The following is a 25,951-nucleotide window of genomic DNA, read 5'->3' on the forward strand; positions in this document are numbered from 1 at the left end:
AGCTAAGCAGGGCCCGGACCGGGCAGCGCCGGGAGGGGAGACCGCCAGGCACCGCCCGCGGAGGCGGGGCGCGGGGAGGCGCGAATTAACGGTGAGTTAATGAGAAATTAACGGTGCTGGCGGCGAGCTGCGGCTTCCCCCGTCGCTGCTGCTGCCCTCTGCAGCCGCCAGAGGCCTCTGGCGGTCCCGGTGTTGCAGCGAGCTGGGTCATTCTCCTCTGAGAGCACAGACCCGTTTGTCACAGGACACGTTAACGCTGCGGGGGGTTTACTGTAAGATTCCCCCACCTACCGTTAGCCTTTCATAACTGGTTCCCATAAATTTAATGGTTGTTACAGCAGTATAACATCAGGCCGAGCTTGCTCCCCACCCTCAGGAAGCGTCTGTGTCTTCACAGCCCCAAAGAAACTTCATGCAGGAGGACACCAGGTGCTTCATTGAGTCCATAACATTCTTCAACCCCTCTCCACCCCACCCCCAGCATTTAAAATCAATCTATATTTTGGTTCAAAACTCTATATCCATACATAAATAACGTTTAGTTACTACACATCATTGTCAGCATGAGGTAAATGGGAAAACACGTGACAACAGAACCTAATACAGACATACCATAATATGGCTCCATATCTATCAGGAAGTCATATGATTAAAAATCCCTACATGATGCTTCTTCAAGGAGGATTGTCATTGCCAAAGTTATTTTCATCTTTGCTCAGAATGCAAAATCCAGACACTACCACCTCTGGAGCGGTTGCTCCCAAGTCAAGCCCTAGATAGCAACATGGCACATCAAAGTCAAGCAAGTCACAGTTGTGCTACAAGACCAAAGCACACACACACAAAAAAGAAAAACAGATGGGAAGTTCCCAATGCTAAATGACTGCGGTGCAATGATTCATTCAGAATCACCACCACACACTCCCTCATATCCTCTTCCTGAGGAATTAAACAGGCCCTTCAACAAGCTAAAACCAGTATACATTCTCTTATTGCTCAGCATTAGTATACATTGGGGACAGGAAACTGCTATCACGAATGCACAGACTTATCCTCCATTCTCAGAAAAAGGAAGGTTCATTATTAGCTTAACTGTTTGAAACCTTCACTAATTACTACTAAAAATATTAGTAATGAGAAAGTCAAATAATAAACACAGCAGAGGATAAATCACTAGTTTTTAATATTTAAAAAAGTATAAAAATCCTGTACATTTGACAAAAGCTTTTAAAATCAGTCAAAGAAACTGCTAGGCTTTCCCTTCTGTAAGGATGAGACATTGTGCAGTTGAACAATTTGTTGCTAAGGTCAGTCAAACACAGTGGCCTTGAAATTTAATACTAAATGCCAACTGTCTCTTATCTGAAAGAAAAAAAGCAGTATTTTTTCTTCTGCTTTTAGCTGCTCAGATGTACAATTTTTTAATTTTGTTTGTTTTTAATCATTTGGCAATTCAGTACAATACCCAATGATTTAAATGCTATAGAAATAGCTGACATTCTTATATGCTTTTTCTACAAATACGCATTTACAAGGAACAATTGGTTTATGATGAGTTCTTAACATTTAAAATATAATATGATTTTGGATTTTCCAAATGGATATATTCTTGTGTGTCAGACAACATTCCAATGCCTCTTTTTCATGCAACCACAGTGCTAAAAGCTGCTGTAAAGCTTCTGCTGAAGTTGCTGAAGAGGAATGTAAGTTGAACTCTGCCAGCCACCGTCCATGCTCCTCAGGTGCCAACAACCCACGCAGAGCAAAACATTAACTACCAATTACACTCAGCAGAGATATCAACTATCCTCAGCCAGAATCTCAGGATATTCCTCCCAGAACTGGTCCCCAATAATGTCACAGTGCAGGGGAACAACTTTAGTCCTAGTCCGTGTCACTTCAATTTCCTGTTCTTCTGTTTCCTTTGGCAGTTTTATTTTCTTAGTTGTGACTTCATTAACCTGAAAACAGAGTTGACACATTAGCAAACATGTAAGACTTCAGAGGGGATTCACAAACAGATGAGAAAAAAACTATACAGCAGAAATAACCATCAACCCTATAGCATGCTATAGAATTTGAATGATGAATTTTTTCGAAGAATCTATTACCAGTTTGATGACTAACATGAGTAGCTGGAACTGCACGTCATCATCATGTGGCTTGAATTACTACCTACAAGTTCACGTAACTCATTCCAACTATTCCTGAATAAAATAAAATATTTAATTTGGAGCTACTTAAACCAAATGGGAAACCTCAAAAGTGTCTAAGATTACCAAGAAAAAATAATAAGAGCTGCAATCTTTACTATGTTCTTTTCCATTAGAGGAAAAGAGTATTAAATATACTATGAGCTGAGGTACTTTTTTTTTTTTTTGACTGAAAGTTTCTAGTACCTCTGCAGTGGAAACACTTGAGAACCAATCCTCCGAAGAGCCTGGCACAGGCCCCAGTGATTACCATACCAGTTTAGCTACCCCAAACATGAACATGAAGTATGTGGTAATGCAGTTTTTACCTTCTGCCATATTAGGACAGTTCCTTTTCTATACATCAAAGGCTCGTTGTTGTAGTTGATGTTGAATTCAGAAAATAAAATTTCATTCTTATCTCCAGCCAGCGTTCCCTGAGAGAAAATTGAAAAAGAACAACAACTGTCAAAGACACAAACAAATAAACAAACCAATAAACAGGTTTTTCATCTTTAAATTACAAGGTGCAGTTTCCTTTCCAACTAGAGTAATTATTTCAACAGCCAAACAGGGATATTAAAAAAAGGTTGTTGCTTTTTTTTTTTTCCCAAATCCGTTTTACATTTTCAAGAGGAATTGGAAAGAGTCAACAAAATTCAGCAGAAAACCAGAAATGATCTGCTGAAATCTGCACACTAAGACAGTACTACAGGAGGGTCTGGAAATCCATAGTATCTGAATCCTCCCATTTTACTTCTTGCTTACAGATATTAGATGGTCACGTGATGTTTTTAAGATTTCTGAACTCACTAATTAAAAAATTAAAGTCCTGTTAGAACTCCAGTTAAAATGCATTTGCTAATCATATTATCTTTACAAATTAAAAAAGTTGTTGAATGTACATCCACAAAATGATTACCCTAAGAAAAGGCAGAGCTGAGTAGGCAAGACACAACTCAGCAAACAGGATGATTTTCTCTGTACCTAGAAGAACAAGACCTCAGGAGATTTTTACCTGGAGTCTATCCTGTGCTTGCACTGGTGTCAAACCACTTCGTTGTACAAGCATCCAAAACACCGTATTATAAAGGTTATTAATATGGCCTATAGAAAAATAGAAAGAGATACAGTGTTTACTAAATCTGACCAAACATGCAGAGAAAGAAAAAAGCAACTTCACTTCCAGAATTGTAACCAAAGAGATAGACAGAATCTTTCTGATCCATTTTTCATGTGCCGGGTATTGTTCAAGACCAGGCCGGATGAGGCCCTGGGCAACCTGATCTAGTGGGAGGTGTCCCTGCCCATGGCACTACACGGTATTGCTAACCCAAGCTGTTCTATGATTCAACAACTGACTAGAAGACAGATTCATGATGCTTCTGAAAAGGGAGAGGTAGAGCAGAGGCGGAAGGGTGCTTCTGTATAAGAAAAGTTATTTTAACTTGAACAAGAGGGACTACATATTCATAGAGGCCTACAAAGGAAACCCAACAGTCTGTTTCAGCATGAAATATGCAATACTTTTGCTATGCGACTTGAATTGTAACATTCACATCTCTTCCTTTAAGACCATCTTGGTTTTAAAAACTTATAAAAAAAAATAAATGAATTCTATCACTATTTCCTATGATGAATTCACTGCCAGCATGCACCAATACAGTACGAGTCTAAAGACTTAAAGTTTTAGCCAGTATTTCCGCAACATCCCAACATGGGGATCTCAGTATTATTTATAACTATTACCCTACCAAATTGTGCTTTCACTGTTAAGCACATATGCAGACACATTGCCCATAAGGATGTTTCTGTTCAGGAAGACAATTCAACTGCACAGTTCTCTAGAAATGCTTACAGTCTGCTTGTCTCCAGCTGAGGTAGTCCTTCAAGTTCTGGGTGCTGGGATACAGCACAATTCGTCCATCAAATCCTGGTGGGTACAGAAGCTGTTGGTCCTTGAAATAATCCTTCCAATAGAAAACGTAACTGGAGGCAAACTGCGAGACCACGTGTGTCATGAACTTACTTGCAAACATAAAGCAAAAGAAAAAGAAATGGATCTGTCAATATGATTGTATATATCCATGACTTTCTGAGGTATCAACAGCAGTAATTCCCATGGACAGCATCATTTCTTAAATAACAGTACAACAGAGCAGCAATGGCAGTCTTGTGGAAAATGAGAAGTACTAGGAACCAAGGAGAAGACTTTAGAAAAGGAAACACTTTGTTAGAAGAAGCCTTGTTTTAATTAAAACTTTTTAAAGCTCCACATCACTGAAAACTACAGAAATAATGCATGCAAAGAGTTTGCATGAACTTGAACTACTTGTGGCATATACACCCAAATATACAGCTAAACACGGCCCAGCTCCTAGTCTCTGCATAGAAATAGAGGCAGATTGAAAGATGGGAAACAAATGACAGATTTACAGAGAGATGTTAAAAGCAATTTCACTTTGGTATCAAAGCAGCTGTTACCTTGCTCTTCTTTTAAACCATTTACTCTTCCTTTTGAAAACAAAACTGTACTCATCGCTCTGCCCGTAAGCGATAGCGATATCCTCCAGCTCCTGCATCACTGTCTGGGCACACCTGGTCATCAGGTGAAGAGCGCGGTCATCGTTTGGCTTTTTGAACTCGTGCTGTTCAGCAAACCTTCGAAGCAAAAAGGGGACACTTAGAACCTTTTAAAATGTTAGTCGAAAATGTTAATCCGCTCATTTTCACCATGTTTATTTTCTACGTACAGTGATTTGTAGTATCCAGGTAGAAACAATGACGAATTGTCTGCAGATAGGCAAAAAATAACGAAAACTAATTTCATGCTTTCGGGATAACGCGTGCTCTGTCCCATCAGCATCTCACCCTGATGAGATATGGGGGGGGGCAGCACCCTGGGGGGGGTGTCAGCACCTCAGGCTCCCTTCCTTACCCCCCCCCCACCCCCACCCCGTCGCCATGGCAACGGCCCCGCACCAAGCGCCCCGGCCATTGGCTGCCCCCCACCTGTGGAAGTTGCGGCCGTCCAGGCGCACCACTATCCAGCAGTTGGGCAGGCAGGTGTCGTCCGCCTCGAAGTCCCGCACGTACTCGAACTTGCTTTTAGCCATGGGGAAGCGACCGCGGCCCGCAGCCCGCCCGCCGCCCGCTCCGATGGCCGCCGCCGCCGCCGCCCGCCAGCACCCCCGCATGGCCGGGGCGGAACCGGAAGCGCCGTCACCCCCCCCCGCGGCCCTTCTAGCCAGCCGGGAGGACCTCTCTATGCCCCTAACGCCGTCTCCATAGCGACCGCGTTGCGAGGCGAGTGGGCGGGGCGAAGCGGGCCGAGGCGCGCTCCCATTGGCCGGCGGCGGCGGCGCGAGGGCGCGGCGAGCGTTGGCGGCCAACCGCGGGCGGGCAACGGCCGTGGCGTCATGGAGCGGGGCGGGGGCGGCGGCGGCTCCGTGCCGGGGTCCGGCCCCGGCCCTCAGGGGCCGGGCGGGGAGCGCGGGGGACCCCTCGCGGAGCCTCCTCTCAGCGCCCAGCGGGCCCCGTGGGGAGCTGCGGCCCCTGCGGAGGGCGGCAGGGAGCCGGGGAGCTGCGCGGGGGAGCCTCCGGGCGCCCCCCGAACGGCTGCGGGGCGGGGAGTGGGCGGCGGGGATGGGCGCTGGGGCAGCGCGGGGGAGCCGCGGGGAGCCCTCAGGGCGAAGGCGGGCGAGGGGGGCTCCCCTCACGGCTCCCCGCCGCGGCCCGCTGCCGGTGGCGGCCTCACGGCCTCGCAGCCCCGCGGGGAGCCCCCCGGGGTGGTGCCTCAGGCGCTGCGGGTCCCGTTGGTGCTGCGGCCGCTGCCCGCCGCCGCCGCCGTGCAGGTGCAGGGCCCGCTGGCCGCCGAGCTGCTCCGCGGGCCCCAGGTGGCCCCGAAGCAAGCGCCGCTGAAAATGCAGGCGCTGCTCGAGCCGGCGGTGAAAATCGAGACCAAAAACGTGCCCCTCACTGTGCTGCCCTCCGACTCAGGTATGGAGGAAAGCAGGGCTGTAGGGCTGCGGCCAGCAGCTGGCAGGCTGTCACGTGGGGAAACGTGGAAAAAAAAATGGAAAAAATAACGCTAGAGTGGAAAAAAAAAGATACAGAGCCACCTCTCTGAGTATATTGTCACTTGTAAGACTCTAATTCAAGGTAGGGTGTGCGTATTCAGGAGCACAGAGCTCTGGTAGCTGGCTCAAATCAATTCAGCTTTGTCTGTTTGCTCCCTGACTGTATTAAACCCCCTCATAACTTCAGAATCACACCGAGTTTCGATGGCAAGTTTAAGTTTAGACATCTGTTGATCCTTAAAATGAAGCATTCATATGCTTCTCTGAGAGAATTTGGACATGTTAAGTGACAAACTTCATACCATCTGGATTAGAAGCTTACTCTTTTTGGAAAGAAAAGGCTTTTAAAATTTATACTTTTGACACTTTTGAAACGAATGACTTAAAGTGGAATCCTAAAGATAAAAATACTTCAGCCCCTTATTGATAATGTGGAACAGCAGTCTATTACTAAGCCTTTTTCAGGGAGGAAATTGCTGAGGGATCAGTGGTGAGAGGTCTGGATGTTTGTAATGTCAGCAGCTCATTTCAAAGGCAGTCTGTTTACAAAGACCTAAAGCTGGGTGTCATGTAAAGCATTTGGTAAAACTGATTCACCCAGCAAATTGAGTGTCCATATCTGAGAAAAGAGAGAGGAAAAAGTAAATAAATAAATAGAAACCTTGAACAGCAACAGCAGCAGCTGAGAAACCAGAGATATAACATCATTAGATCCCATCCCAGCATCATTAGGGCTTTTGGATACATAGTTCTAGTGGTGAAGACAAATTTGTAGTGATATGTCTGTGCTATACAGTGCTTAATTTATAAATTGATAAGTTACAGAAAACAGTCTAGCCAAGTGGAAACCAAGCAGTCTTTAACAGTCACATATCATATTTTTAAAAATAGATTAAACAATAAAATCCATGTAAATGATTCCTTATGCAGTGTTTCAGTGGAGGTTATAGAGATACTTACTCCCTTGCACTTTTCTAGGAAGTGCTCTCCAAACATGCACTGAGTTTTATGTGTCCCAAAGCTCTAGTAATTCTTTTGACTGTTGCCAAACATCCTCTTGATATATTACTGAGTGTAACCTGTACCACATATATTGCCTGGAAGATGATCCTCTTTCCTCATTTTGTTGCATAGGAATGCCAGATACTCCATTTAGCAAGGACAAAAGTGGCCACGTAAAGCGTCCAATGAATGCCTTTATGGTGTGGGCTAGGATTCATCGGCCTGCTCTAGCCAAAGCTAACCCGACTGCCAATAATGCAGAGATCAGTGTTCAGCTCGGGTTGGAGTGGAGCAAACTGAGTGAAGAGCAGAAACAGCCCTATTATGATGAAGCTCGGAAAATAAAACAAAGGCACAGAGAGGAATTTCCTGGTAAACATTTATTTATTTATCTTAGTGGTTTAGAAGTGCAGGATTTCTAGAAAAGAAAGATTTCTTTTATTAGAGTAAATAGTAGAGTTGGAAAACATGACAAAAATTTCAAGCAGTCATTCTATCAGCTTTATAGTACCTGAAAGCATATTCCTTTCTTAAAGTATTCATAAATGATGTGGCATCCTTCATAGCCTCTAAGGTTTCATACATCCTTCCTTAGCCCACCACAGCTATAGCACCTCCTGCATGAGTTAAAAGCCTCATGGCCAGATACAGTTTATTCTGAACATGGATGCAAAAAGAGCTGCCCAGGTGGTCTGTGGTGATACATGTATCCATTCCTTAAAAACAATGAATGGAAAGTGCCACAGGAAGCACAGATGGCATTGCACTCTGTGTGATTCTTCAACTTTCAGACTGGCGATTCACAAGTAAGAGTGTGGGATGTGTTGTTCCTCAACCTTTTGCCAAAAGGATTAAAAATTTGAATCCTTACCAAATTCATTTGTTCATAGCACTGCAGTTAATTAAAAGGACACTAACAAAACAAAGCACAAGTGTTTGTATTGTGAACACATTGCGAGAGCTGTTGAGACATCAGGTGTCATAATCCTTTGTGATGTCATAATCCTGCTAGTTCACTGCTAGGGTAATACTGATAGACAAGAGACGATTAATATGTCATAAATACACAAAAGATGAAGAGCAGCACTCCCTCCTTGCACCCTTCCAAAAAAAAAAGGGGGTTGGGGAGGGGCTTTAAGGTAGCATTAAGAGTTAGCCTGAGTTGTTAGCCTGTGTAAGAAACAGCTGCTCAGTAAAAAACAATATGTTTAAAAGTCTGCTAGTGCTTTATCAGTGTTGTAAGTCAGAGGCCAATGTACTCCTTATTGCCAAAATCTCTACAGGATTCCCAGTGGGCCATATTTTCCATTATTTCTTGTAACTTGCAGGTGTATGTTAACTTTATGGGGTAAGGAAAAAAATCAGGAAAGATCCACATTTTGAATACAGCCAGGGTTTTCTTCTGGACTGGAAGCCCACCACACAGTGCTGTGTTCTCCATTGCACGCTTTCCTTAGTTGTGCCATGTCACATCCCACTGTTCTGTATTTATGTGTGTTACAAAACAATTTTGATTCAGTAACATAAAAACAGTGCTCAAATGTGTCCATTTTATTTCTTCCTCTGCTAAAATTCCCCATTTGCTAGCTCACTGACACAAATGGAGTTTTGTCATTGACTATTGGAGCAGTTTGGGGACTCTTCTTTCTTTTTTTTTTTTTTTTAATAAACTTTTTTTTTTACATATTTCAGAATTACAGCTACAGTGGTTTCATGTAAAAAAGAGACCATCCCATAAACGGGGTGTCTGCATCTTTTTCATCTCTGACAGGTTGGGTTTATCAGCCACGGCCAGGCAAAAGGAAGCGTTTTCCATTGAATGTCTCTGGTCTACTTTCTGGCACCACTCAGAGTATCGTCACTACAAATCCAGCTGCTGTTCTTCCCTTCCAGTCACCTGGATACTCTGTTGTCATCCCCACTGTTCAGAACAGTATTGGACATCCAGTCTGTGAGTTTTCAATACTGAATGATTTTTAAAATTAGGAATCTGCCTAGTAAAGTTGCATCTAACCTGGAAAGATCCTTTTTATAATCAGTCCATATGGGCAGTGAAATAGGGTGTGCCATGAAAGCCCACAGGCAAATATAGCAGCTAACCTGCAGCCCCTCACATTTTGTGGTGAAAGAGCTCTGTCTCTGAGTGCAAGGACAGTGGATCACAACAAGTAGCTTTGGTCCAAGCACTGGACCTTTCCTCTTTACATATACTGACTCAAATGAGTCTAATGAGACGAGAACACTAAATGCCTGTTTATGCCAAATGCTGATTTGGAGACATAAAAGAGCACCCTATGTTGGTCAGGTGAAGTTCTGGCTTAGGATGTGATCCTTTCCCAAATAATTCTGTAAATTTGACTAAATAAGGTATTTTTTGTGTTCTTATGCTAGGTGTGGTCCTTTGAGAGGTCCTTTAGGGACCAGGAGTTGGACTTGATGATCCTTGTGGGTCCCTTCCAACTCAGATATTCTATGATTCCAAGATTCTATGATATTATGGTGTCCTCACAAGCTACTATGTTTCATTCTAGAGTTTACTATCCTACTGTGGTTGAAATCACTCTTAAATACAAACTGTAAAATCTGGAAGGATTTAAGTCCAGTTGACTCATCATTTAGACTCCTGGACTAGGTGGTGTTTTTTGAAAACACTAATGCAACGCATTTTGAAATCGTACTGTATAAAGGCAGCCTTTAACATACAACATGATCTCAGGTGTACATCTGCAAAATGTTTCAGTGAGATTGGCTAGCGGGTGCATTCACTGGTGAAACAAGTAAGAAAATACATGTATATTGGAGAGTTGTGTGTTGTAATTACTGCTTCTGCTCCTCACTGCTGCTCTGGCACCATGCAGATTTATTAGGAATTTGGCTTATTCCATCTCAGATGGTAAATGTGGGAGGTGTTCTGAGCTTCAGGCACTAAGTGCACACTCCAGCCCCATTCTGTGGCTATCCCAGAACAAGATACAGTCCCCACTAGTCTCACAGCCTCAACACTCACCAGCCAATCCATTATTTGTTCACCATTTTTTTCTTGTTGAAGGAAGCTTGAGTGTGTGGACTCCAAAACCACCGGTCAGAACACACATAGGCCAAGTGATGCGAGACTGAGAGTTGCAGGGAAGTGATACTAGGAAGAGATTTGGATAAAGTGATTTTGGCCATAGTGATTTTGGTTTTGTTATGCCACTGTTTGTGACATCTCTTCCTTTACTCGTGTCTGATAAATAACTGCTCTGTTTCCTTTTGAAAGGTGAAGCTCTTTCTGCCATCCGTCTGCCAGCTTCTTCTGTTCAACGTCCAGGTCCAATTACCCTTTTCCAGTCTACTTTTGCGAGCACCACATCATTGGCAGTTCCAGCTCCAACCCTGCCCATGCACCCTGTAATTGCATCACAGCACTTTGCTGAATCTGTTCAGACAGAAGCTTGTGATGTATCTTCTGGATCCAACTGCCCTCTGAAGAGACTTACACCAGTTTTTGTTGAGAGCTCCAGTAGAAACCCAAGTAACACAGTCACTGCTCATGGCAGATTCTCCGTTTCTACCATTGAGCTCCCAAAGGAGTACTCAGGGCTTTCTGCTTGTCCTAGAGGAGTACCTCTTTCCCAAGCTACTCCTCTTCCTCACTCACGTCTCTATGAGAGTCCTCCCATTGGGCAGCCAGTTAATCTGTTTGGAGCACCTCCTCGATTTTCATTTCATCACCCTTACTTTGTACCTGGACCTTACTATTTCCCTTCAAGGTAATGCAGTCCTTCATTTCAATACCAGTGAGATTAAATGCTAAAGGGCTTTAACTTTCAGAAAGTAGATGGAGCTTTCAGTTCTTGAGGCAAGAATGCAGTGCCAGGAAGAAGAGGTGCTCTTACCTTCCTATAGCTCCTCTGTGGTTGGACCTACTGGCCTGAGGCTGTTTGTAGCACATGCCCAGTTACTGAAGACTCCGTGGTACTAATTTAATAATTGGCACTCCCAAGCCCATGGTAAATAGAAGTATCCTCTCCCCACTTTGTGCACCTCAGATGCACTATATCTGATTTCGACAGAAAAGTATTAGGTAGAGATAGTGTAAATATATTTTCAGAATGATCAGATTTAGTTTAAGTAGGTGTGTGAGATGTCTCCCAGCTACTATGATTGCAGCTGTCATAATTACCAGTATTTCTGAAATCCAGCCTAGTGGGAAATGTCTTCAGAATTCTTACGTAAGTAAGTAGTCCTTGCTAGTTTGTCTTTGCAGTCTCTGGGAAGTAAATGAGAGACCACTTAATCAAAGAACTTACAAGCTAACACATGCAATATCCTGTGGGTATTTCCTAAGCTAAGTATGCACAGAAAGTACCAGTGTCCTCACACTCGATTTCTGTAACACCGTGTAGATTATATGTGTGTCATTTTGTCATCAAAATTCCGAGAGGACACAACAAAGACAGTTATATTTTGGCTTAGTAACTTCTTGCAATCTACTATATATATGTGTATTTATTAGTAGCAATCACTGTAAATTCCTTAAATATATTGACAACCACATACTGGGCACAAAGATTTTCTCTCAATCCACTCATTTAATAAGAACTTAATAGACACAATAGGTCATTCAAAGAATAAAGAAGAGTGTTTTACCCCAGCTCTGTCACAAATTTTGGTATATAGAAGTAACAAACTGATTTTGGATACTTCATCTTACTATTCTGAGCATGTACATTACTGTACCGCAGGCTTACCTGATTCTATTTTATCCAGTATATTATTTAATTAATATATATATATAAAAAAGATGACTAGCTTAGAAAAATTAGCACCATTCTGATTGTCTTAGCTGAATGGAAATCTAGGCAATCTGCATTTCTGAACAACGCCTTCAATCTCTTTCATTGCAGCACGTGCCCATTCAGCCGGCCTCCATTTGGTTGCGGAAATTTCTCCAGCTCAGTGCCAGAATGTCTTGGCTATTATGAAAACAGGTACCAGACACAGGAGATGAAATTTTCGGTTCTGGACAGAGACTATCCTTTCAGGGAATACCCAGAGGAAATCGTACATGAGGACTCACACAACTGTGAGAGCCTAGAGGAAGTGACCTGTCACAGCAGCCGCAGTGAGGAGGAGTGTGTAAGCCCCATACCACAACTGGATATTGGAGCAATTGAGAATGTTTTGTCAGCCACCCCGCCTACTCCTTCCAGCATCCAGCTAGTCAATGTGACTGACACTGACGAGGAGGAAGAAGAAGAAAAGGTGTTGCGAGAGCTGTAATTTTTAAAACAAACGATAAGCCAAGGAAATACAGAATTGGAAATAAATCTTTTCGTCAGTATCATCTTCAGAGTGTGTTCAATGGGAAACCTATGTAGCTTGAGCAACCTGTGCATGTCATTTTGAGGACTCTGATGATCTGTTTGTATTTTCAGAGGTCACATAAAGAACTGGGGGTGTGTAAAAGCCCCTGAATTTCACCTGGTTCATCAGGGCATTGTTTGGACTCTAGCTCAGGAAATAGCTTACACAGGAACTTAGCTCCAAGCATGTGATAATGTACTTTCCGAGGAGAGATATGTTTAAGCACATCCTTATAATGCTCCTCTGAATCAGGATACTGCCTTTTATTGTTCACAGACATTGTAATGGTATTTGCTGTAATTTTGTAGGTATTACTTTTAGGAGTTTTAGCAAGAGAAATAATTCTGTTTTATGACTGTAATGTAATTCTTAGTACAGTAAAATACTATGAGGCCTGGAAAGTGAAGTCAAGAATGATTCTGCAATGCTTTATATTTTTGCTTTGATAAGTCAGTTTTAAGCTTAATTTGGTTAATTTTTAACTCTACTCTGCATTTGTGGTATGAATGTTATATAATGCACTGAAAATTTAGATTGGTTTCGGTAATATCTTAGTCTGTAGCCAGTTCCATTAATGAAAATGGATTGTCCAGAAGGTATGGGGAGGTACGATAGCACCCAGAGAGTGGAAAGTGGATGGGATCTAACCCTGTGACTTACATGAATGGATTGTGACTTGATCCCTGAATGTAGTTATTACTGTAAAGAATTATCCATAGAATACCAAATTCTCTGAAGAATATCAAAGGCTTTTAATAGAAAGAATATCTGTACTGTGCTCAAAGAGTAAAGAAATTCAAAAGTTTTTGACCCAAATATGTAATTAATGTTATTAACATTTATTTTTCTGTTTTATGAAAGGGATGGTCGTTTCTTTCTGGGAATCCTGTTATTTTACTGTTGTTTATTTGAATAAACTCACCTGAACAACGAACCAATAGTGTTTCATTTTAAGCCATGAACAATGGAACTGAGTGGGAATGTGTAATTCATGATTTATCTAACTCAAAGACTTACAGTGCAGCTAAACTGCACATGCCTAGAATGACTACCTCAAATCATTTTTCTAGACAATTTCTGCAACTAACAGAAGTGTATCCATATATGTGTATGTACGTATATTTGTAATTATGTAAATCCAGCTACCACAGAAATATGGGAAGAGCTAAAAACCACAGAAGGAGAAGTACATCCATGCTGGGCTGGCAGCGTTCTAAGGAATGATTCAGAAGAAGTTACACGGATGTCTCATCCCGCACATCCTGTCTTGTGTAGGCTGTCACACCAGACCTGCTGCACCTTGACTGCCCTGTCTAACCTGACACTTAGGCCCCCTATATCCATCCACTAGGACAGCATTATTGATAAAGGCAGGTACCAATGAAGTTTCCGTATGCCTCAAAAGGTAAGCCTAAATTAAGGCAGAGTAGATATCCTTTGGGGTTCTTTGCATTTTAACTTTTTAGTCTTACATCAACATTTTAATGCTTCTCTGGGCTCTTAGCTCCGTTTCCAAGCTTAAGATCATTTGCGAACCACTGCATTTTGTAGTTAAAGACCACATGTAAAAGTGTGGGTAAATGCTGCCTACACTACATTGCAATTGTGTTGTAAACAGCCCTCAGCTCCTACAACATCTGTAATGCAGATGAAGTGTTAAGAAGAAAGTCTTATAAATAGTAGAAAGTGTCTGTTACTAAATTATCTTCTTACTGAAAGCTGATCTGGCCTGTAGGAATGCATGTGGGCAAATAGACTAATTCCTAAACAAGTACGTTTCAGGGTATAAGACAGCTGTTGGTGGGATTATTCTCTAAATCCAACTTCTTTCCCCCTTTTTTCCTTTTTATACACAATGGAATAGGATACAAGACATACTGCAGTGCATATTCTAGTGCAGAATCCAGAATGGTGGCTTTCCACAAACGATTCACATTTACTTTGTCCTATATGGGGTGTCCAGAACTGTTTAAAGGGAAATGCCTCCGAGCTGCTCAGTTGTACCCAGTGCTAATGGTGATGCTGGTGTTGATGTACATGAGCTTCAGTGGGCCAAGGGATTCAGCATTTGCTGTGCCAGGTCCATCTGCTAATGGGATCTTTGCTGCTCATTTAGGAAAACACAGTATTATACCCTCAGTGAAAATCTGCTCTGTTTAATATCTCAAAGGCCATAAGAAGAGAAGACTGAGGTTTAACACATCCTGGATATGTCAGTTTGAAACAAAATGTAGGGCTGATCTTTCCTGTCCTTCCAGGTAGAGCTGAAGTCCTGGATCAGTTATATGGGATCTGTGTCTGTAGAACTACAGCACTGGACCCAGCCATCTCTGCTGTTCAACCTAATCTAAACTAAAAATCACGTTGTGTGCCTCTCAAATTTATATATATATATATATTTATATTTATATATATATCAGATGCAGATATTCCAAAGTTTGTTTTCCTCCTTCTTCTAGAAAAGTCTCAAGATATTTAGTAGTGCTTCCTGATGTGCCCACTGCCTGTGGCTGTTCTTTTGCAGAGATGACTTTCTGCTCCAAAGTTATGGAACATTTTTATGGCCTGGATGTTATTAAAACCCTTATGTTATTATACCCATTCCTCTTCTTAAGAGAGTAAACTGCTTCGGTATATTCACTCTCAGAGAAAACACAAGCTTGGAGAAGTTTGCAGTCAGTGTGGAGAGGACCACAGTGCTCTAAATATATAAATACAGTCAAAGAGATGCAGCGTGTCAGCACATACAGCCTCCTACCATTAGGTCCACTTGGCTGTAGGAATGAAGCAAAAGTAGCAGCAGTGGCCCACCCTTAAAAAAAAAAAAAAAAAGCATAGGGAGCATTTTGGTAGGATTTCACTAGCAGCACATCGGGACAAGCCCTTGCCTGGTACCTGATCATCTTACAGCACTGCTCCCTCTTTGGCAGGGCAGCTGCTCTAAGGCTCTTCCAAGTATTCCTGCTATCCTATGGGCATGGTGGAAAAGCAAAGCTAAACAGGAGATTCTGGGGCTGCCAAAGACGTTCTCTCAAGTGCTAAGGCCTGAAATAATGACGTTTGCTGGTAAATCACCAGTTCCCGTCACAGACCCACAGTCTTCCTCCTTTGATCATTTCAAGTTATCTGAAAGAGGAAAAATGTTCTGAAAAACAGAAGATTTCAAATTTCCCCCAAGTCAGGCAAAGACATAATATTTCTTTCTTGGTGCAAGTGTCTGAAATGTAGAGGTTGTGATGGAAGACAAAACGTCTTCCATCTTCTCTTTCTAAGAGTTTGATTTTTGGTAACATTTCCTCCAGCATCAGCAGAAGGCTTTCAAGAGCAGTTCATTCAGCAGCTTTTCCTATTTCTGAATTGAGAGTTCCAGTGAAATATTACTGAACATTTAGTCTGATAGATGTCCAAGTTATTCTCTACATAAATCTGTTTCTTTAGCAAGCACTCTCCAATGTGGGTCTACCTCCCTCTTTCCTTCTAAGTGGTTAACTCCTAATTTACTCCTAAATTACTATGGACGTAAGGGGAGAATCAGCATCTTTGGCTTTCCAGCCAACAATAATAGTGTTAAAGTGGGGAGTAAGTACAGAAACCCCACTGCAAAAGCATGCTCAGCAGCTTTAACCTGGGGAAACTGAAACACCTGATTTCCGAAGGCCCTGAACGACTGCACACACGGCCCCTTGCTCTGGGTGCTGTCTGGGGGGTGCAGCCAGTAGCTGTATCCTTGCCTTGATCACAGGGATGTCAGAGATAAGGAACAGACTCCCAAATTCCCAGCTGATACTTTTAATCAGGAAATCAGGTTTCTGGAGGAAATGAGCTTAAGCCTTTGTAATTCCCAGATAACCGAAAGCTTGATCTTGCTCTGTGAATCAGGCAAATGTCCCATTAAGTTCAGCAAGAGCTTTTTGAAGAAATGGTCCAGGGCAGGATCTGACTCATCTCGTGCCAGAGGCAGGTAGCGTTACAGCTTCTGAGCGTTGTTAATAGGGCTAGAATACCCCAAATCTTTCCATGCAACCACGTCTGAGCAATGTAAGTGATATATCATATAAATATAGATTAAACTATTTATAACAACAGCACAGTCTGTGGTTATATTTTTATAGAGGGAGTTTCTGGTGATTATAAATTAAGATATCAATTCTCATATTACTAAAACCCAGTGATAAAAATATCACTATATAACAAATGCAAACACTGCATGCATTTTATTTTCATGATACCTGAATGATTACGGAAATCACCCACAGCTAGTTAATGGTCCAAGTATTATAAAATTTTAAAATAATGCAAATAACGATCCTTTTATTTCATTCTATGGTGTTTTTGTTTGTTTGTTTGTTTTTTATTTGTTTGTTTGTTTGTTTGAGCTGATCTTCTTTTTGAGAAATACGTGGAGCAGCCCCTATGAAGATTTGTTGTACTGGTAAGATTTGTGACAATCTTTCAGTGCAAGCATATATGTTCCTCTTCAAATTTTTTTTCCGTTTTTTTTTTTTTTCTTTTTTCCTCTTAAGGTAGAGAGAAATTTAATTCAGGGGTGAAAGCAGAATAGCTGTCTAAATTTGGATTATGTATTTATTATGTATTTACTTATTCATAATATTACCTTCAACATACCCCACATATTTAGGAAAGAGCTGATCTGGTCCCTGAATTTTTGTTCTGAGAAAGGGCCAGGCTGTGGGTCTGATAAAAGGTCATTTATGGCCCACGCACCCTGGTGAGTCCCTCTAGGGTTCTCCAAGATGTCCTTTCTTCTGCCAGGGCGATACTGGGAGGACGCTGACAGAAACAGTCACATTTCCTGTGGGCACTGTTACAGGAAAAAGCATAGACCTTCAATAAAACAGAGCTCAATGGTTTCAAGAGCATATGAAAACCCCTGGACAAGAGACAAAAGCATTATTGCTATCTGGCCAGCCTTTATTCTAAATGGATTGCTAATTTCCTATTGGCCTCTCTGAATTAAATATTTCACTCAGAAATATAGCCAGGTGAAATTTCTCCCCATGTCTTATGCTGCTTTCCTGGTGGTTCACCTACACAGGCACTTGAAGTACAGAGCTGAATGGAAAGGGTTATATGGATAATGCAGGTCGATGGCTGAAGACTATGACTAGCAGGTGATGCCTTTCATTGTATCACCAGCCCAGGCCAGTAAAAAAAAAAATAAATAAAAAAGGGACTTCAGTTCACCCTTGCAGCCTTGCTAGCATGCCTGCAGTTTGAGCTGGCTGGCAGTCAGAGCAGAAATAACCTGATATAGGGCAGGGAGTTGTCTTTCATGGGCTCAGTGTGAGCAAGGAGCATCTTCGGCACCCAGGGTCTGGGGAGACCTCGGAGGACTGCCCTCAGCAGAAGCAATGTCAACCAGCTCGTGCTCTGCCTCGGGGCAGGGCTGGGGGCTGCCAGCACCTTTTGCACCAGTGTCCCTGTCCCTGGGTCCCAGCCTGGGCTGATGCCACCTGGAAATGGGCTCATCCCCCTGAAATGCTGAGATCCCAAAGAGATGGTGCATGGAGGACACAGCCCGTGGGACAGCCCTGAAGGGTGCAGGAGAAGACAGGGACACCCCTTTGGGAGCCTCACAAGAGTGAGTGGCCATCCCTGAAGGGCAGCACAGGGCCTGGGAGCTGTGGGTGCTCCCAAACCCTGCCTCACCCCCAGTCCCTCCATCTGCCTAAAGGGGAGGGAGGCAATGAAGTTGGTTTTGCATCTGGCCAGCATAAATCACAGCCTGCATCCCTTCAGCCGCCCGGTGGCAATGCATTGCCCTGGAGAGACGGGATTTAGGATGCCTCTGGGGACATGGGTTCAGCCGTGAAGAGGCTGGCTGGGTTACCTATAAATACAATAAATACACCAACAGTGCCAGAGCACAGCTCCTCCAGGAGCTTAGCACGTATTTGCCTGCTTAATCCAGCAGGTCTCCCCTCCTTTGCTGGCCGTCAGCTTGCTGTGCTGGCACAGCGCCTGGCGGAGGGGGACCCCCAGGGCTCCCCCCACCGGTACCCATGGCGCATCCCCGAGCCGGGCAGGAGGAAGAAGAGGAGGAGGAGACACCCGGCAGCACCCCCACCCCCAGGCAGGGGGCTGTAGGGCCGGCTGTAGGGCCGGGGGTGGGAGGGGAAAGCTGCGCCGGCAGCTTTTATACGCGGGGCGGCGGTGGAGCCGTTCCTGCCCGGAGCTATGCGGGGCCGGGGGCTGCTCTGCGGCATCGCCCTCTCGCTGCTGCTGCGGCCACCGCGCCGTGAGTGCGGGGGGGACAAGTGCATCTTGCTGCCTGAGCCCTGGGGAGGGTGGGGTGGGATGGGGAGGATGCCATAGGGTGGGGTGGGGTGGGGTGAGATGGAGAGGATGGCATGGGGAGGATGGCATGGCATGGGGTGGGATGAAGGGGGTCTCCTCCGGCCCGGTTCCTCGTTTTTTTCACTCGAGGGCCGGGCTGGTGAGCTGCTCGTCTCGTTTTTCCCCAGGAGGAGAGGTGGCCGCCGGCTCGGAGCCGCAGCCTGTGGTGGTGGTGCCGCGCTGGGAAGCGCTGGGGAGCCCCGGCGGCGAGAAGGTGGGTGGTGAGAGCCGGCTTCTGCCTGCTTTGCCGGCACCCCCGGGGGCTTCGGGAGGGAGGGGGACTAACGCCGAGGGCTGGAAGACCCCCGCTTTGGTCCTGCTGCCTGAGCTGTTGGAGGGGCTGCGGGGAGCAGAAGCGCAGCTGGGGGGTGCTTGACTGCAAACACAAAGCCCCACGCCCTGCTCAGGTGCAGATCTGAGAATCACTGAACGGCTTGGGTAAGAAGGGACCTTAATGCCCACCCAGTTCCAGCCCCCTGAAATGAGTAGGGACACATCCCGCCAGCCCAGGCTGCCCCCAGCCCCATCCTCGTCCCCATCCCACCTGGCCTCGAGCACCTCCAGGGCTGGAGCATCTGCAGCTCCTCTGGCAGCCTGTGCCTTGCACACCGTTTGTGTCAGTGCAGAGCTCGCTCCCCTCTTACACATGGCAATTCAGCGGCATGTCAGTAGTCTGCAGCCGTTTTGGGAACTGCTGGGATGCCAGATTTGAACATCAACCACAAACCACAGTTCCTTTTCCCAGCATCTGTGTTGCTGCTTTCAAGAAGTTATCAGTTGCATAATGAAGTGGGAAAGGACAATCCAAGTGATGTTTAAATGGTGAACCAGGAAAAGGGAAGCTACAGCATTATTCTGAAGAAAAATTATGGTGGCTCTCAATAAGCACTGTTATTCCAGGCTTTGTCCACCCTATGTAATGGGAATTTCCAATACTTTAAATAAGAAAAAGCTGCAATGACTTTCTCATGCTCTTAATTCTCTTAAAACTATTCTTGCAACATAGCCTGGAAGCTTTGTTTCTCTCTCATATTGATAGCAATATGAATACATCTGGACAGCATTTGCCCTGACATAAATTTGCTGTGTCTCAGGGGTCTCGCTTGGTTTGTTTCAGGCAAATTCCTGTTGGCTCCCAAATGAGTGTTAGCAAAGCTTATGTACAGCTGGGATGTTTCAGTTACACAGCAATCAATGCACTCTGAAGCAGTGTATTTATTGAAGGAGAAGGGAAGGCATTATTAGTAATAACAATGTTTGAACAACCTTTGAGTAATTACAGTAATAGACCCTTAGACCCCCTAGCTATGGGCAAGGCAGCCTCTCTTGCTTACACATTAGCAGAACAACAGACCCACCCTGGGTCATACCGAGCACCTGTAAGTCAGTAAACCAAAGCTCAGCCCCTTGGAATTAGCCATTGCTGCATGGGTTGAATGTATTTCCTTCTGCATCACCTATGCGAGCCTGATACAATGCCCTGAAAAACAAAGGACAGATAAACAAAAGAATATGAGCAGGAGCTGATTTAAGAGGAGCTTGTAATTGAACTTGGAATCAATGAAGTGACACCAAAGCATGGCTCTGGCTGACAAACCTTTTAACAGAGCATCCTGTTAAATCTGTCATGCTTTCAGTTGGTCTCTTCTGCAAAATCCCCACTAACACTGAATAAGGAAATAATAGAGTTGATCATCTCTCACCAGTTTTCAGGAATTTTTGGGGGTGCGGTTTCAGCTGAATAGAGAAGTCTTTTATCTGATGGGTTATTTCTTTTCTGAGGAGTTATTCATCCATTTCCTTTATGTGTAATCACTCAGATCCAGAAACCTGCCTTCAGCCAGTGGTTCTGCTTTGAGAGGGAGGTAAAACCCCGGAGATCTGCAGAGGCCATCTAGTTGGGCCCCTGGAAATGTATTCTAGCCTTAAATTATTATTATTTTTTTTTAATGGTGGTTTTGGTTATACATCGGCCATTGTGCTAAGAAATTGGGGCCCTTTCTGCTAACACTAATAGCTGCATTAACACAGCCAGCTGTCCTGCATCCTCACTTGGAGCCGAGCTATATGCAGATTGCAAACCAGGGCTGTGGCTGGCGTGCTTGAACACACCAGAAAGCTGCTGTCATGGTTTCCAGTCCCTCTGCAGCCTGGGACTAATATGGGAGCAGCTGTGAAATACCGTCCCCAAAACAGTGAGGGCCTGAAGACGTCTAAGGCCTGCATCTTACTGACATCTTCTGGGAGTAAAAGAATTTTGTGAAAATCTCTGAAAGAGGCGTGATTGCTCTTGTGCTGAAATAGGCTTCTAAAAAAATTTTTTTTTTCTCTGCTGTGACAACAAATGAAGCTTTGGTTAGCTAGCTCCTCTATTTGATGTGTAGACCTATGGGGCAAGTTGGAGTGTCCCATGACATGGTCCTGACCATGGTGTGCACGCAGAGGGGCTCAGTGCACCCCTGGAGCTGGATATGCAGTGTGTGGATACATTTGCGGTGATGATGATTTCTGAGTAACAGGCATTGTCTCTTTTGCACACAGCATCCATTCCGAGCTGAAGTTAAGATCGAGGCAGAAGGCCAGGAGCTTGTCTTGGAGTTAGAGAAAAATGGGTAAGTGTGCTTGAGCATTGCATTCTGACCTGTGTGCTCACTGAAATAATGTATAAGGATTACAGTGAAGTCAACAGGAAAACCACCACTGACTTAATAGGGTTCTGATAAAGACAGGATGAGGAAGTCCTTTTTGGGATTTCAAGGTTATTCCAGGTCTGAGACCCACTGATGTTAATCAGCCAGGCAGCCCTGACTGCAACAGAGCTTTGTCAGCAAAAAGCAGGTAGTGACCTGGTCTGCAGCCTGCAAAGCTGTTTTTGCATCATAATTCTTAATTTAACCAGAAAATGTTGCTGCTACAAAGCTCTCTATTTACCAAATGGCTCCCTGCTTTAGAGTCAGTGTGACTGTAATGAGGATTTCATTTGCTGTGATCAGAAGTGATGCTGCTCCCTGGTTCCTAGGAGAAATGATCTGACAGTTTCTATTCCATTAGTGACCTTCATGTTAAAATAGACTGAAAAAATGCTTTTACATTAACTGAAATGCAGCCTCTTCTCGGGCATGATCCAGCAATGCTGTGTGATAGCATTGGGCATGATGTGTATTGAATTCAGCTGAAACTGCAGGAGACAAAGGGAGGTAGAAAGATTCCTGCCTTGAGGCTTGCTCCACTGGCTTTGTCCAGTGTGTGGATTAGCTTCCAGTGGTAAAAAAGCAGCTGGAAATGTAGCTGCAATAAGCTGCTTTTGCCAAGCAGTCCACTTGCCCTGTTGGTGTTTTATTTTTGAATTGATCTGAAGATTTATCTGTGGAAACACTACCAATTGTATGTCAGCTAGAACCAGCAGAGGGAATAATAGCCTTGGAATAGTAACTCTGGCAGTATTTTAAAGGTATTGTATGGACATGCCAATCACAGAGCTCAGGGCTCAGCTTTCCTCCTGAAAGGGCGAAGTGTCAGAAGATCTTATTAGTTCTGATGGCAGTGCATAAATCTAAATAATATTTGGGTGGCTTGGAAGAAAACCAGATTTTTCTTGGCGTTGTGTGCAGTAAAGCATGAAGCCTGATGGCTGATGAGAGGAGCGTACATCCTACATGTACGAGGTGCTTTCTGTAATAGACTACAGAAACTGCTGGGGGGTTTGGAGCAGCAAAACCTGGATACATCTCCCAGTCAGTCTGCACCTGTGTGGGGCTAAACAGAACCGGCTGTAAATTCTGTGTCTTGGTGTGTCTCAGCTGGGAAAATAGAGAAGGGATGGAAGAGACCAGACAGCATGAGCTCTGCCAACTTGGTCCTGTCTAATGCAGGAACTATAGCTGGTGCTGACAGCAATTTCACCAGGGATGGTCTCTGAGCTGGACCTGGAGGTGATGTGCCTGCTGGGGGTCTTCTTCCCAGTGGAAGGGCTGTCAGGTCTAAAATATTCAGCAACAACTGTGCAGAAGTGAATTCACTGCTGGCAGAAGCAAGGAGCCTTGCAGAACCAGTCTGTATGCAGCATGGTGACCTAACTCCAGGTGCCTCGTGGGAGCGGAGCTGTGCTATTTCCAGTGCAGGCAAACACGTTGCTGGTGTTGGTAAACACCATGATAATAATAGAGGGCTTCTATTGTGCTTATTTCCTGAAATGTATTTTCATTCATTGAGATGTATACATGCAGGCTGAAGTCTGCACACATGGTTCCACTGCAGGGTAATTCCCCTTACAAGGACTGCTGAAATAGGGCGACTGGCTTGGAGTTTCTGGTTTTATTTATTTATTTTTTTTGTGGAAAATGCAAGTGATTTATTGATAGCAGCACTTCACATGGGAGACTTGCCAGGCCTCAAGTCCTCGTGCAGGAGAGGTGATGGCACCATCCCAAAGTGCAAGTCTGTGAATGTGATTAGGAGAGGCTCTGGAGAGCCACCGCTTCTCAGACTCGCAGAGGTGCAAAAGTAGTTTAGAGACTCTCAAACTGAGAGAGCAATGATGAGGCAGCCAGAAAAGCATGAAGTGCATGGGAGCCCTGATAACAACAGCATCCACAGAACACTTGTACGAGAAGGGAAGGAGAACTGCTGCTCCTTGCTGCTGCACATGGAGTCCAGCCTGGGGTAGCTCCCAGTGCCCAGCAGCTTAACACAGCTGAGGCTTGGGGTGCTGAGTGGTGACAGATTGGGGCATCTTCCCCGGGGGGGTTTGTCAGGCACCCAGGCAATGTGAGAGGAGGTGTGGGTCCCCATTGCGAAGTGTCCCTTTGGAGCCACCTGAAGGGCTAGCTGCTCTGCTTTGAGTTTCCTTGGCAGTGGAAGGTACTTATGGCTTTTTGAGTTCAAATGAGCCCCAGAGGTCTGGGTCATTTCATCGATCCAGTTTAGAGAAGCTCTGGAAATCTGGTGGGTTAGGCAACCTTGTTACATGTCCACATGCTCACCAGCCCATAAAGAGAGATGAAGGTGATGAAAATACGGGCTTGCTTTGGAAAAGGAAGGGGGAAATACAATCATCTATATTGGTTTTGTAGGGATAAACTAGCTTTGAATGAAACAAGCTGTCTTGAGTATGTGGAAGAAATGTTCACATGAAGACTGTAATTTCATATCCTATATGAAAAGGACATGGTGTTCATCCAGAGGTGAAACATTATTGCATATATTTCTTCAGAACTGCACACAATTCTATATTTTGAAAGACTCGGTACATCATCTGTGTTTGGGCTTCATATATCTAAGAATACAATTATTGCATTAGTTGTTAAAATAATATTGCATTATTTCCTGTTCAGGCATTTAATACAAAGGCGGAACCACACCGCGGTTCCAAGTAGAGTTCACAACACCATGTAACATCTCTGAGTAACGACAAAAATATATCCCCCAAATGACTTAGGCTTGTTTTAAGTGACCCAAAACCATGTCGTGCAGCTGCAGGATTGGAAAGCTCAAAGCTGCACAAACAACAAATATATGGAGAGATGCCTATAAAACAGTTTTAAAATTGGCTGGGGCTTAGGAACGGAAGAATCTGAGTTGAAAATCTTGGATCAGAAGAGACTATTTTAAAGGCATTCACATTTGTTAATAAAAAGCAGCTTTGAGCCAAGCGTGGAGGGGATGCTGGGATGGTCTGAATATGTGGCAGAGCTGCCTGGTGTGAGCCCTTTCTAGCAAAGGGGGAGTTGACATTTGCACAGCAGAAACCTGTGTGGAATTTTTCTCACTGGAATGCAGGAGAAATATCTACAAGACTTTCCTCCCTGTCCTCCTCTTTTTTGTCTCCTGTGGGGAAGAGCAGACATGGGGAAGGATGGCTTGCTGTGAAGGGCAGTGGATGCTCCTCCAGAAGTCACCTTCTCCAGGGGTGTCCCTGCCTGCGGTGAATCCCATAGGTGGGTGCTTCAGTTGTGTTCTGCCTGCTGCATTCCCACAGCACCTGTGATCACAGTCTGGCAGAAATGTGCAGCAGTGGCCTGAGGACAGCACAAAAAGTCCAAAACCTATCTGGCCTGAGCTTGGGAGCAATCCAGATGGCTATTTTGTGTCAGCTGGATCTGATAAGGAGCAGTATCGTGTCCAAGCCCTTCTGGCCCCATCCAGGTAGCTGACAATCACTCCTGCCCTATTTGATGCTCTCAGCAGCTCGATGACAGATTTGCATGTCACTTGTGTGTCACAGTTTCCTTCTTTTTCATTTCCAGTGCCTCTTCTCCCAGCTGAATGAGGAAGAGGGGAGGTTGCTGCCCACCCCCAGGCAGGAAGGATATCTGAGATTATTCCACTGATGAGCTGCACACTATCAGTGTCTATTAGACTTCCTGCACGGGGGGTTAAGGGTTACATAAAGGAGGGAAATCGAGTTTATCCTGCTCTGTTGTCTCTCGGAGTCATCAGAAAAACAGGGGTGGGACCTGGAAAGCCATAACTGCCTTTCAGCCTCCTGGTTCCCCTGAGACATTCGGTGATTTCTGTGTGGGGCAGGGAGGAAGAGAGAAGGAAATGGAACCCTTTAAATCTTTTGCTCCCTGACTCATTATCAGCTAATTTCCCATTTATTTTATTTCCTTTTTCCTCTCAAGGCAAGTTTTATGGTTCCCATTGGTGAGCTGGAGGGTAATGTGACAAATTTTGCTTGGGTCCTGTAACGTGATTTACATGATAACTGTCACAGAAATAGGAGTGTAGTTCCACCTAAAGAGCTGGGAAACTTTCTTCCTTCCAAACTGCTGCAGTTTGCACAATAAACATGTTCTCAGATACATCAGCAAAGGCTCTTGAGGGAGGGAGCTTAAGAGCTTTAAGCTTTGTCTGGATGAGATTCATCAGCACCAAGAAAAAAAAGTCTGGATTTCAGTGATTTAATGAAGTGCTGGGTTTTGGCCGGAGACTTGCAGAGAGGTGAAATCCCTGATTTCCCACTAGGGGTGG

At 44.4% G+C, this 25,951-nt stretch overlaps 3 protein-coding genes across 6 annotated transcripts in view; 2 read left to right on the top strand and 1 right to left on the bottom strand.

The window, feature by feature from the left end:
• Positions 1-1,179: 1,179 nt before the first annotated feature.
• THG1L (tRNA-histidine guanylyltransferase 1 like) lies at positions 1,180-5,389 on the bottom strand (the record flags this gene model as incomplete). Of its 2 annotated transcripts, XM_082771868.1 has the most annotated exons (6): positions 1,180-1,961; positions 2,522-2,629; positions 3,211-3,299; positions 4,051-4,220; positions 4,677-4,853; positions 5,205-5,389. In XM_082771868.1, the coding sequence occupies 6 exons, from the start codon at positions 5,387-5,389 to the stop codon at positions 1,800-1,802; spliced, it is 891 nt and encodes a 296-aa protein (XP_082627994.1). In that variant the 3' UTR covers positions 1,180-1,799. The 2 variants fall into 2 exon arrangements, with proteins under 2 accessions (XP_082627994.1, XP_082627995.1); XM_082771869.1 differs by lacking the exon at positions 5,205-5,389 and having other exon boundaries at positions 4,051-4,216; positions 4,677-4,797.
• Positions 5,390-5,611: 222 nt separating this feature from the next.
• On the top strand, positions 5,612-12,538 carry SOX30 (SRY-box transcription factor 30; the record flags this gene model as incomplete). The annotated part of the gene is made up of 5 exons (XM_082772001.1): positions 5,612-6,191; positions 7,406-7,645; positions 9,045-9,224; positions 10,533-11,025; positions 12,163-12,538. The coding sequence occupies 5 exons, from the start codon at positions 5,612-5,614 to the stop codon at positions 12,536-12,538; spliced, it is 1,869 nt and encodes a 622-aa protein (XP_082628127.1).
• A 6,272-nt stretch (positions 12,539-18,810) lies between these two features.
• Positions 18,811-25,951, top strand: part of ADAM19 (ADAM metallopeptidase domain 19) — a 31,995-nt gene continuing 24,854 nt past the window's right edge. For all 3 annotated transcript variants that reach the window (XM_082771377.1, XM_082771378.1, XM_082771379.1), the window contains exons 1-3: positions 18,811-18,881; positions 19,108-19,193; positions 21,521-21,591. In XM_082771377.1, coding sequence (XP_082627503.1) covers positions 18,821-18,881; positions 19,108-19,193; positions 21,521-21,591 — 218 coding nt within the window. In that variant the 5' untranslated portion in view covers positions 18,811-18,820. The remainder of the gene's footprint in view (positions 18,882-19,107; positions 19,194-21,520; positions 21,592-25,951) is intronic.

Source organism: Aythya marila, assembly GCF_965140915.1.
Source record: "Aythya marila genome assembly, chromosome: 14".
NCBI classification, from domain to species: domain Eukaryota; kingdom Metazoa; phylum Chordata; class Aves; order Anseriformes; family Anatidae; genus Aythya; species Aythya marila.